Source organism: Heptranchias perlo, chromosome 8 (assembly GCF_035084215.1).
Source record: "Heptranchias perlo isolate sHepPer1 chromosome 8, sHepPer1.hap1, whole genome shotgun sequence".
NCBI lineage: Eukaryota > Metazoa > Chordata > Chondrichthyes > Hexanchiformes > Hexanchidae > Heptranchias > Heptranchias perlo.
The window spans coordinates 10,094,071-10,106,762 of NC_090332.1; the positions used below are offsets into that span (position 1 = coordinate 10,094,071).

General features: G+C 44.6%; 1 protein-coding gene across 3 annotated transcripts in view; it reads right to left on the minus strand.

The window, feature by feature from the left end:
* smyd3 (SET and MYND domain containing 3) overlaps positions 1-12,094 on the minus strand; it is a 602,505-nt gene extending 590,411 nt beyond the window's left edge. The window contains exon 1 of one of the 3 annotated variants that reach the window (XR_010963601.1): positions 11,780-12,090. Coding sequence is in view for 2 of the 3 variants with exons in the window: in XM_067988627.1 (XP_067844728.1) it covers positions 11,780-11,940 (161 nt within the window). In the remaining variant the exon portion in view is untranslated. Of the gene's footprint in view, positions 1-11,779 lie in introns of all 3 variants that reach the window. The other 2 variants (XM_067988627.1, XM_067988628.1) reach the window with 2 other exon arrangements.
* Between the last annotated feature and the right edge of the window lie 598 nt (positions 12,095-12,692).

A 12,692-nucleotide genomic window follows, 5' to 3' on the forward strand; every position in this document is an offset into this window, starting at 1 on the left:
AGCTTTTAGTGATTTCATGGACCCCTAAAACCTCTCCGTTCCTCCACAGTTCCTGGCTTCTCACCATTTGGCAAATACTCTGATCTATCTTTCTTACGTCCAAAGTGGATGACCTCACACTTCTCCACGTTGAACTCCATCTGCCGCAGTCTTGCCCACTCACTTAATCTGTAAAAGTCCCTTTGCAACTTTCTGCTTCCATCTACACTATTTACTGTGCCACCTAACCTGGCGTCGTCACAGTACTGAGTGCAGTTTTGGCCAACCTTCACAGAAAAGGACAGTAAAGCCAAAGCAAGATTCAATGTAGATTCATCAAGATGATACCAGCAATGAGAACTTGAAGTGATGGAGAGATTTGAGATTGGGGCTATTTCCACCGGAGCAGAGGTTTTGATACAGGGCAAGACTATTTCCTTTGGTTGGTTAGTCACTGACGAGGGGGTCATCAATCTAAAACTGTCAGAGTGAGGAGAGGGGATAGGTGAAATTTCCTTACCCAATAGAGTTGTAGAGCATTGGTTGCTTTGCCACATGGAGTAGTTGAAGCAGAGACAGTTACATCTTTTTAAGAGAAGGGTGGATGAATATTTGAAGCAGAGGAAAACACAGGCCTACGGGGGATGGAGCAGGACAGTGTGATTAGATTTGGTTTGTTAGCAGACTTGCCTGCTAGAACCTTCTTGGCCGCTGCAGTCCAACTATTTGTCCATCTGTGAGGAGTGCCTTCTGCTGACCAATCAAGTTTATTACATAAACCACACAGAGTGCTCCATCCATCTGTGCTGTCTCGATTTCTACAACAAATTTGACAAACACTTCTAGTGAGTCCATTTGATGTAATTTGCACTTCATTTTTTTGCCTAATAATAAGTATGGTTAACTATAGGGGTTTGATTTTATTCCAAAGCAAGGTTAAAGCATGAACAGATTGATATCCCCTTCACTTCTTTCCCCACCTCATCCCCGGTCATTCCTCTTATGCCAAATGTTTTGAGTTATGCACATCAGGAATTGTATAAGGCTGGGAGCAGCTAGCCCATTCACCTTCGGCTACAGTTGACGTGTGGCCCAGGGTGCATGAAACTTCTTTACTTAAAAGAATGGTGAGAATGTGGAACTCGCTACCATGTGGAGTGGTTGAGGCAAATACACTGATGCATTTAAAGGGGAAAGCTAGAGAAATACATGGTGAAAGGAATAGAAGGATATGTTGATAAGGTGAAATGAAGTAAATAAATAGAGTGGGAAGAGGCTCGTGTGGAGCACAAACCTGTTGGGCCGAATGGCCTGTTTCGGTGCTGTAAATTCGATGTAATTCTAGGAAAGGACAAATGGATTTAATTGCCTCTTATAACAAAAGTGTTAAAGCTTAACTTAGTTCTTAAACCAAAACAAACTCAGTTCATGTTCACCCAACACAAATGTGGCCCTGTCCCACTCACTTAAGGTGTTAACAGAGGGGTACTTATTTAAAAGCTTCAAACCAATAGTTTACACGATTTATTAAGTGCCTTGGTCACATCTCTCAAATTTTTTAAAATTCATTTTTAGGATGTGGGTGTCGCTGGCAAGGCCGGCATTTATTGCCCATCCCAAGTTGCCCTTGAGAAGGTGGTGGTGAGCCAGTCCATGTGGTGAAAGTGCTCCCACAAAGCTGTTAGGTAGGGAGTTCCAGGATTTTGACTCAGCGACGATGAAGGAACAGCGGTATATGTCCAAGTCAGGATGAGGTGTGATTTGGAGGGGAACTTGGAGGTGATTGTGTTCCCATGCACCTACTGTCCTTGTCCTTCTAAGTGGTGGAGATCGCAGGTTTGGGAGGTGCTGATGAAGAAGCCTTGGCGAGTTACTACGGCACATCCTGTAGATAACACACACTGCATCCTCGATGCGCTGGTGGTGGAGGGAGTGGGTATCTCAGGTGGTGAATGGGCTGCCAATCAAGCAGACTGCTTTGTCCTGGATGGTGTCATGGATTACATTGCATTGAGAACGCCACGTCAGCGAGACCCAAAAGGACTTGGTGAATGGAAGATCTTGTCCCCATCAGTGCATCGCTGTACAGGTGAAGGTGGTGGTGAGTCACCCTCTTGAACCGCTGCAGTCCGTATGGCGAAGGTGCTCCCACAATGCTGTTAGGTAGAAAGTGGCTGGAATTTGACCAAGCGATGATGAGTGAACAGCGATATGTCCAAGTCAGGATGGTGTGGGCCCGTGGAGGTGGTGGTGTTCCCATGCGCCTGTTGCCCTTGCCCTTGCGGGTGGTGAAGGTTGTGGGATAGGGAGATGCTGCTGCTGAAGCCCGACAAATGTCCCCACACACTTCACGTAGGATGAACTACATTGTGCAGCTACCGTCATTTGGGTGAACATTGCTATTTGTGAGACATGGTGTGCAAACTGCGATGAAACGAACAACTGGAATGGAACGCTGGCCAGGACACCAAGAGAACCCCCTTTTCTTCTTCGAATACAGTCATGGGACCATTAATGCTCACCGCAACAAGCGCACTGGGCCTCGGTTCAACGTCCCATGTGAAGGACGGCATCTCCAACAAAGCTACAAGCCCTCAGTAATGCACTGAAGCACCCGCCTGGATGATATGCTCAAATCCTGGAGTGGAGATCGAACCCACAACCTTCTAACCCAGAGGCAACAGTGCTCCCAACTGAGCCAAGCTGACACTTACAAACCGCAAGTCCTCTGGATACTAATAAGTTCCAACACGACTAACTTCCTTAGAGCCATTGGCAAATGTCCAATAAATTCAGGAACTTCTTTTAATGCATTTAGCACAAGCCAGCTGGTGGTGAGAGGCAGCAAGCCCGACAGAGCACCATCGCAACCTGGAACTCTTGACAAACTGTACTCATCAAAAAATCTCCTACGCTAACACAGTCTTTCCCAGGACCTCCTGATTGTGAGGCTCCAGTATCTCCCTCAATTCCAGCTACAAACAGTCATGACAATTTCAAATCCAAGCTTGGCATTACCTAAATCACTACAAACACTCAGCCCGTCAGCTGCAGAAATTTGAACATATACATGATGCAGAAGTGTGACACAATGGACAACGCATGCACTGAACATTAATCTACAGCCACGACTTTTAGCCCTACCATTAGTCAGTGGGTTCACACTCTCTGTCCTGATAAACTTTGTGTCTGTCCTCATGCAGCAATAATTTTCATTTTAATCTTCTCCCTGCTACATTTTACTGTGTTCTCTATTGTCAACATTAACATGGTATATGCCCCCACCTCAATGAATTTCGAGCTCGACACGATGCTGAGCTCTTCTTCCATTGCCTTTACCTCCGTGCCCACTTCTTTGGCCAGGAGTCTTCCCCCCCCCACACACAGTGGACTCTTTCTCCAGTCTTCAGAATTCTCATTCCACCTAGACCCCTCCCCCTCTGGCCTCTTACCTTCTCGATCTTTTCATTGCGAACTGCTGCCGTGACATCGGCTGTCACAATTTCTCTACTCCCCTCACTCACTCTAACCGTTCTCTCAGGTCCAACCCTGACATTGTCATTAACCCTGCTGACAAGGGCAGTGCTGTAGTTGTGTGGTGAACAGACCTCTACCTTGCGGAGGCTGAATGCCAACTCTCCGACCTCCTCCTACCTCCCCCGGACCACGACCCCACCGACAAACATCAAGCCATTGTTTCCCGTACCGTAAACAATGGAATTGATTAAAGTGGACTGGGAAAATAGATTAAAGGGTAAGACGGTACATGAGCAGTGGTGTTCATTTAGGGAGTTATTTTACAACTTTCAAAATAAATATATTCCACTGAGGAAAAAAGGGTGTAAAAGAAATGACAGCCATCCGTGGCTAAGTAAAGAAATCAAGGATAGTATCCGACTAAAAACAAGGACATATAAGGTAGCCAAACTTAGTGGGAGGATAGAAGATTGGGAATTCTTCAAAAGACAGCAAAAAGTAACTAAAGGATTGATTAAGAAAGGGAAGTTAGATTATGAAAAGAAATTAGCAAAAAATATAAAAACAGATAGCAAGAGTTTCTATAGTTATATAAAAAGAAAAAGGGTGGCTAAGGCAAACGTAGGTCCCTTAGAGGATGAGACCGGGAAATTAATGGTGGGAAACATGGAGATGGCAAAAATGCTGAACAAATATTTTGTTTCAGTCTTTACAGTAGAGGACACTAAGAATATCCCAACACTGGACAAACAGGGGACTCTCGGGGGGGAGGAGCTAAATACGATTAAAATCTCTCAAGAGATGGTACTCAGTAAAATAATGGGACTCAAGGCGGATAAATCCCCTGGACCTGATGGCTTCCATCCTAGGGTCTTGAGGGAAGTGGCAGTAGGGATTGCGGATGCTTTGGTGATAGTTTTCCAAAATTCCCTGGACTCAGGAGAGGTCCCGGCAGATTGGAAAACTGCTAATGTAACACCGTTATTTAAAAAGGGTAGTAGGCAGAAGGCTGGAAATTATAGACCAGTTAGCTTAACATCTGTGGTGGGTAAAATTTTGGAGTCTATTATTAAGGAGACAGTAACGGAACATTTAGATAAGCATAATTTAATAGGACAAAGTCAGCATGGCTTTATGAAGGGGAAGTCATGTCTGACAAATTTGCTTGAGTTCTTCGAGGATATAACGTATAGGGTGGATAAAGGGGAACCAGTGGACGTAGTGTATTTAGACTTCCAGAAGGCATTCGACAAGGTGCCACATAAAAGATTATTACTTAAGATAAAAAATCACAGGATTGGGGGTAATATTCTAGCATGGGTGGAGGATTGGTTATCGAACAGGAAGCAGAGAGTTGGGATAAATGGTTCATTTTCGGACTGGCAACCAGTAACCAGTGGTGTTCCACAGGGGTCGGTGCTGGGTCCCCAACTCTTTACAATCTATATTAACGATTTGGAGGAGGGGACCGAGTGCAACATATCAAAATTTGCAGATGATACAAAGATGGGAGGGAAAGTAGAGAGTGAGGAGGACATAAAAAACCTGCAAGGGGATATAGACAGGCTGGGTGAGTGGGCGGAGATTTGGCAGATGCAATATAATATTGGAAAATGTGAGGTTATGCACTTTGGCAGGAAAAATCAGAGAGCAAGTTATTTTCTTAATGGCGAGAGACTGGAAAGTACTGCAGTACAAAGGGATCTGGGGGTCCTAGTGCAAGAAAATCAAAAAGTTGGTATGCAGGTGCAGCAGGTGATCAAGAAAGCCAACGGAATGTTGGCTTTTATTGCTAGGGGGATAGAATATAAAAACAAGGAGGTATTGCTGCAGTTATATAAGGTATTGGTGAGACCGCACCTGGAATACTGCATACAGTTTTGGTCTCCATACTTAAGAAAAGACATACTTGCTCTCGAGGCAGTACAAAGAAGGTTCACTCGGTTAATCCCGGGGATGAGGGGGCGGACATATGAGGAGAGGTTGAGTAGATTGGGACTCTACTCATTGGAGTTCAGAAGAATGAGAGGCGATCTTATTGAAACATATAAGATTGTGAAGGGTCTTGATCGGGTGGATGCAGTAAGGATGTTCCCAAAGATGGGTGAAACTAGAACTAGGGGGCATAATCTTAGAATAAGGGGCTGCTCTTTCAAAACTGAGATGAGGAGAAACTTCTTCACTCAGAGGGTGGTAGGTCTGTGGAATTTGCTGCCCCAGGAAGCTGTGGAAGCTACATCATTAGATAAATTTAAAACAGAAATAGACAGTTTCCTAGAAGTAAAGGGAATTAGGGGTTATGGGGAGCGGGCAGGAAATTGGACATGAAGCTGAGTTCGGATCGGTCAATGCCCTGTGGGTGGCGGAGAGGGCCCAGGGGCTATGTGGCCGGGTCCTGCTCCGACTTCTTGTGTTCTTTAGATTTGTGGTTGGGATCAGATCAGCCATGATCTTATTGAATGGCGGAGCAGGCTCGAGGGGCCGATTGGCCTACTCCTGCTCCAATTTCTTATGTTCTTATGTTCTTATGTCACTGACCTTATCTCCTCTGGAGATCTTCCCTCCACAGCCTCCAACCTCACAGAGCCCGCTTCTACCTCCTTCTCAAGATCCACAAACAGGACTGGCCTGGGAGACCCATCTTTTCAGCCTGTTCTTGCCCCACAGAACTTATTTCCTCCTATCTTGATTCTTTTTTCTCCCCTTGTCCAGTCTCTTCCAACCGACATCCGCGACTCTTCTGACCCCTCCGCCACTTAACAGTTTCCAGTTCCTCAGCCCTAAACATCTCCTTTTCACCATGGACGTCCAGTCCCTCGACACCTCCATCCCCCACCAGGATGGCCTGCAGGCCCTCCACTTCTTCCTTGAACAGAGGCCCAACCAGTCCCCAGTCCCCATCCACCACCCCCCCCCCCCCCACCGCCTGGCTGAATTCGTCCATATATTGAAGAACTTCTCCTTTGACTCCACTCACTTCCTCCAAATAAAAAGGTGTCGCTATGGGAACCCGTATGGGTCCCAGCTATGCCTGACTCTGTGGGATACATGGAACATTCCTTGTTCCAGTCCTACTCAAGACCCCCTCTCTTTTTCCGGTACATTGATGACTGTACCGATGCCGTTTCTGTTCTCACCCCGAACTGGAAAATGTCATCAACTTTGTTTCCAATTTCCACCCTTCCTTCGCCTTCACATGGTCCATCTCCGACTATTCCCTTCCTCGACTTCTCTACCTCCATTTTTGGGGATAGGCTGTCAACCAATATCCATTATAAGTCCACCGACTCCCACAGCTACATTGATTACACTTCTTCCCATCCCGCTTCCTCGAAGGACTCTATTCCTTTCTCCCAGTTTCTCCATCTCATCTGTTCTGACGATACCACCTTCCGCACCAGTGCTTCCGCTATGTCTTCCTTTTTCCTCAACCGAGGATTCCACTCCACTACAGTTGACAGGGCCCTCGACCGTGTCCGTCCTATTTCCCGCACTTCCGGCCTCACCCCTTCCCTTCCAGAACCATGATAGGGTCCCTCTTGTCCTCATCTTCCACCCCACCAGCCTCCACATTCAACACATCATCCTCCGCCATTTCCACCACCTCCTGCGTGGTCCCACCACCAAACACATCTTCCCCTCCCCTTTCAGCATTCCGAAGGGACCGTTCCCTCTGCGACACCCTGGTCCATTCTTCCATCACCACCAACACCCGCTCTCCTCCCCGTGGCACCTTCCCGTGCGAGCGCAGGAGATGCAACATCTGCCCCTTTCATCTCCTCCCTTCCCACCATCCAGGGCCCCAAAAACTCCTTCCAAGTGAAACAGTGGTTTACTTGTATTTCTTTCAATTTAGTGTACTATATCCGCTGCACACAACGCGGTCTCCTCTACATGGGAGAGACCAAACGCAGACTGGGTGATCGGTCTGCTGAGCACCTCCGCTCTGTCCGCAAGCGTGACCCTGATCTGCAGGTCACTTGCCATTTTAATTCTCCTACTCTGACCTCTCTGTCCTCAGCCTCTTACACTGTTCCAATGAAGCTCAACGTAAGCTTGAGGAACAGCACCTAATCTTTCGTTTAGGCACTTTACAACCTTCCGGACGCAACAATGATTTCAATAACTTCAGATCATAACCACTGCTCCCATTACTTCGGTCAGCTAGTGCTGGTAATGGTTCTGCTGCTGCCATTTACAGCTACTCCTGATCAATCTTTTGTTTCTTAACCTGTCCCATTACCACCCTCTTTGCCTTGCACCATCATCTCTTTTGTTATTTAATCACTCGTGCCCTCTCTTGTTCTTTCCTTTCCTTCCCCCCCCCCCCCCCGCTTACTCTGTACTTGCTTAAAAACTTTAACTCTTAACATCTTCCAGTTCTGACAAAAGGTCTTTGACCTGAAATGTTAATTCTGTTTCTTTCTCCACGGATGCTGCCTGACTTGCTGAGCTTCTCCAGTATTTTCTGTTTTCAGATTTCCAGCATCCGCAGCATTTTGCTTTTGATTTAACATTAACATCGCTGGAAAATGACCAGAGTAGTTTAACTATTTTCTTTTCACCTTCAATTATTCCACCGCTTTTATCTTTTAAAGATCTAATTTCTTCCCTAAATCAGTCCTTTACTGTTGTGAAACTAAAAAATATTACACTTGTTGCCCTTGGTTATATTTTTCCTTCATGATTGTCTCTTAACTGCCATCTAAAGTGGCCTAGCAAGCCACTCGGTTGTCAGGGCAACTAGGGATGGGTAATAAATGCCAGCCTTGTCAGCGAGACTCACATCTCGAGAATCAATTTTTAAAAAGAGATTTGATTTAATGTGGATAAGTGTTCAATATATATTTTCAGAGGAAAAACAAAGAATGGGAGTATATACATGGTAGAAAGATGCTGAATGGTATGCATGAACAAAAAGGCAGATTCAAATACATAATTCTCTGAAGGTATAAGCACAGGTAGATAAAGCCATGAAACGGTCAACAGCGTCCTGGGTTTTATAACTAGGGCCATAGATTAGAAGAGTAAAGAACAAATTATAACTTTGTACAAAACATTGGTTAGACCAGAGTTAGAGTACTGTAAGCAATTTTGGGCAGTCCATTACAGAAAATACATTAAAGCCATAGAAAACATACAACAAAAATTCACCAAGATGATGCCAGGGATAGGAAACTATGGTTATGAGAGAGACTTCAGATAGTGTTACTATTTCCACTAGAGCTAAGAGAAGAATTAATGGAGGTTTTTAGAGCTGTGAACGGTTTTGAGGAGGTGAATAAGGAAAGACAACTTCCATTGATTGGGGAGGTCATCACTTTAAAATGATCACTAAAAAGAGTGGCAGCATTAGGGTGAAATTTCTTTCCATGTAGATGTTGGAGCAGGCATCACAGGGGGTGGCTGAGGCAGAAACCACTGCAGCTTTTAAACGGAAGATTGAATGAATATTTCATGCACAGGAAGATGCAAGGCAGTGAAATTGGCTCATGTGGAGCATAAACACTGGCATAGACCTGTTGGGCCAAATGGCCTGTTTCTGTGCTGTAAAATTCTATGAAATAGTTTGATTGTTCTAGCAAAAATGTGTCAGAACGCAATGGTGAAATGGCCTCCTGTGCTGTAAATTTCTATGATTCTTTGGTTCTCAAATGATAATCCAATCTTCTGCCTTTTTAAAAGAACAACCAGTGTTTATTTTTTCCTCTTTCTCTTGAAATATTGTTTCAATTTCCTTTACATCCATATTATTGTGTTCATATAAAGCTACTCCTCCTTATAATCTCTCTTTTCTGAACAACTATGTCTGCATTGAAATTCACTTCATGTTTCTACAATCTCTAGGACATCATTTCTTCCAATTCCAGCTTGTTCCCAATGTTTCTAGCACAGGCAAGTGTGTTCCTTACTTTAATGTTAGGGTTTTTTCAGCCTCTGCATTTATTTACTTGGCCTGCATTTCCTGTTTTACTTAAACTTCTTATCCATTAAATGCCTCAAATTTCTGCTTGTGTTAGAAATCTGACCCCTCTGCCCTTTCAATATCTAGTTTTAAAAAGTTTCAATTGCTTCCTCTGTATTAGCAGCTAAAGCAGGGTTGCCAACTCTGGTTGGACGTATTCCTGGAGGTTTCATCACACGACCTCCCACCTCCAAACAGCCCTGCCCCCACCATTGGTCCCCCGATATATCCATCGCTGTGGCACACCGCCTTCCCAAGCCAATTGCAAAGCGTACCGACTCATCATCCAATTGGATAATTCTTAATTGTTAGTTATAAGATATTGGTAATGGGGTAAAAGCTGTTTGAATACTTACTCAAAAATATAAAAATACTCAGTCAAAGAAAATGAAAAAAAAAACAATTTATTTAATGCCCCCATGATTTTTCTCCCAGGTTGTTGCTCACAGCAGTGTCCTGGATGTTAATCTTCAATTCCTGGAGACTCCAGGACAATCCTGGAGGGTTGGCAACCAAAAGATAATCTCCTTGTTCCTATCAGTCTTCGATTCAGTTTATCTATCCTGTGCCAGCCAGGTTAACATAAGAAATAGGAGCAGGAGTAGGCCAAACGGCCCCTCGAGCCTGCTCCGCCATTCAATAAGATCATGACTGACCTTTGACCTCAACTCCACTTTCCCACCCTATCCCTTATCCCTCGATTCCCTTAGTGTCCAAAAACCTATCGATCTCAGTCTTGAATATACTCAGCGAATGAGCATCCATTGCCCTCTGGGGTAAAGAATTCCAAATATTCACAACCCTCTGCGTGAAGAAATTCCACTTCATCTCAGTCTTGAATGGCCGACCCTTTATCCTGCGATTATGCCCTCTAGTTCTAGACTCTCCAGCCAGGAGAAAATCTCAGCATCTACCCTGTCAAGCCCCCTCAGAATATTATATGTTTCAATGAGATCACCTCTCATTCTTCTAAACTCCAGATAGTATAGGCCCATTCTGCTCAACCTCTCTTCATAGGACAACCCTCTCATCCCAAGAATTAATCTAGTGAACCTTTGTTACACCGCCTCCAAGGCAAATGTATCCTTCCTTAGATAAGGAGACCAAAACTGTACGCAGTACTCCAGGTAAGGTCTCACTCAAGCCCTGTACAACTGTAGTAAGACTTCCTTACTCTTGGACTCCAACCCCCTTGCAATAGAGGCCAACATGCCATTTGCCTTCCTAATTGCCAGCTGTACCTGCATACTAACTTTTTGTGTTTCTTGTACGAGGACACAAAAGTCTCTCTGAACACCAACAGTTAATTCCTTTCTCACTATTCAAAAAATATTCTGTTTCTCTATCCTTTCTACCAAAGTGAATAATCTCACATTTCCCCATATTATACTCCATCTGCCACCTTCTTGCCCACTCACTTAATCTGTCTATATCCCTTTGCAGGCTCTTTGTGCCCTCCTCACAGTTTACTTTCCCACCTTGCTTTGTGTTGTCAGCAAACTTGGATGCATTACACTCAGTCCCTTCATCTAAGTCATTACACGCAGTCCCTTCATCTAAGTCATTAATATGAATTGTAAATAGTTGAGGCTCAAGCACCGATCATTGCGGCACCCCGCTAGTTACAGCCTGCCAACCTGAGAATGACCCATTTATCCCTGCTCTCTGTTTCCTGTCCTTCAACCAATCCTCTATCCATGCTAATATATTACCCCACCCCATGAGTCCTTACCTTGTGTAACAACCTTTTTTTTAAAAAAAATGTAGCACCTTATCGAATGCCTTTTGAAAATGCTACATGCACTGGTCCCCCTTTATCTAGTTACATCCTCAAAAAAACTAATACATTTGTCAAACACGATTTCCCTTCCATAAAACCCGAAGCTGTTAAGATCATGAAACGCTAAGAACTTAAAACAAAGAGTAACACAGATGACAAATACACTTAAACACGGAGTGCAGTACTTTTGTTTTGTCGAATGATGTGAATCAAGATGTGGAGATGCCGGTGATGGACTGGGGTTGACAATTGTAAACAATTTTTACAACACCAAGTTATAGTCCAGCAATTTTATTTTAAATTCACAAGCTTTCGGAGGCTACCTCCTTCCTCAGGTGAACGATGTGGAAAATCGTTCACCTGAGGAAGGAGGTAGCCTCCGAAAGCTTGTGAATTTAAAATAAAATTGCTGGACTATAACTTGGTGTTGTAAAAATTGTTTACAGATGTGAATCAAAGCAGGCGTGCAAGGTATGCCCAGCCTCCTTGATCATTGCTACATGTGCAGTGACGGCTACAAGGTAACTCTCATCCAATGTGCAACATGCAGCAGACAGACAGACAGACACCAACGGTACCTGGAAAGGCAGTAGTCGCAGACCGAGCCCCTGGCTTTCTTGGAAGGGATGTAAGCGTAAGGCGAAGCCGAGTGGAGGAGCTGCCCCGGGGCTGTAGCTCCGGTCGCTGTCAGTCCCTCTCCCCTGTGCCCGCAGCTGCTCCTCTGCAAGCGGCGCGCCATCGCCGTCAAGCCCGCGTCCCGCGGCAGCTGATTTGGAATCCGAAGACAGGCGCGTTCGCGAGCGTCCTTCCCGACGTCAGCGCGCACTGAAGCTCGCGTGGGAGCCGCCGCCGCCCGCCGCCCGCCGCCGTCACGTGGGGCTACTGCCAGCTGTCAATCACGGTGTTGCTATTGGGTATTAATGACCTCTGATGTGTTTAACAGTCAGATCCATTCACCGTGATTGAAACGGTTACGCTGTGTTAGCGCATCCCGCTTTCAAAAATAAATAAACACACCTCCATTTGTTTAAATGGGCGTTACAATCTGATTTTAAATCTCACTCCGGCAATGTTCACTGCTCTGCAAACTGTTTAACTACACAATTAATAGTAATGTATGGATTGCATTCAAGTAAAACACTTGTAGATTTTACAGTATTCTGCTGGTGTAATGGATAGGAAGATGTGTTGATTTCAAACTATAAGACAATGTGTTTTTAATATCCATGTATTTATTTATGAGATATGCTTGATCACTTTAATTTTGCTGTACCAGCGTCTCTAGGTTGGGATCGAATCTGTATTATTTTTTCTTTCCTCGAATCTGTATTCTTTATGTATGGCCAAAGAAGATTTCTGCAATGAGCCTGATTCGCCTTTATGTGTTAATACTTTTTTAATTGCAAAGTCACTAAAAGCATTTCCTAATAACTATTAGGCGGATTGACAGCTTGTTTGAGTAGAGGCAGATTCTGGTAGACCAATCTTTGA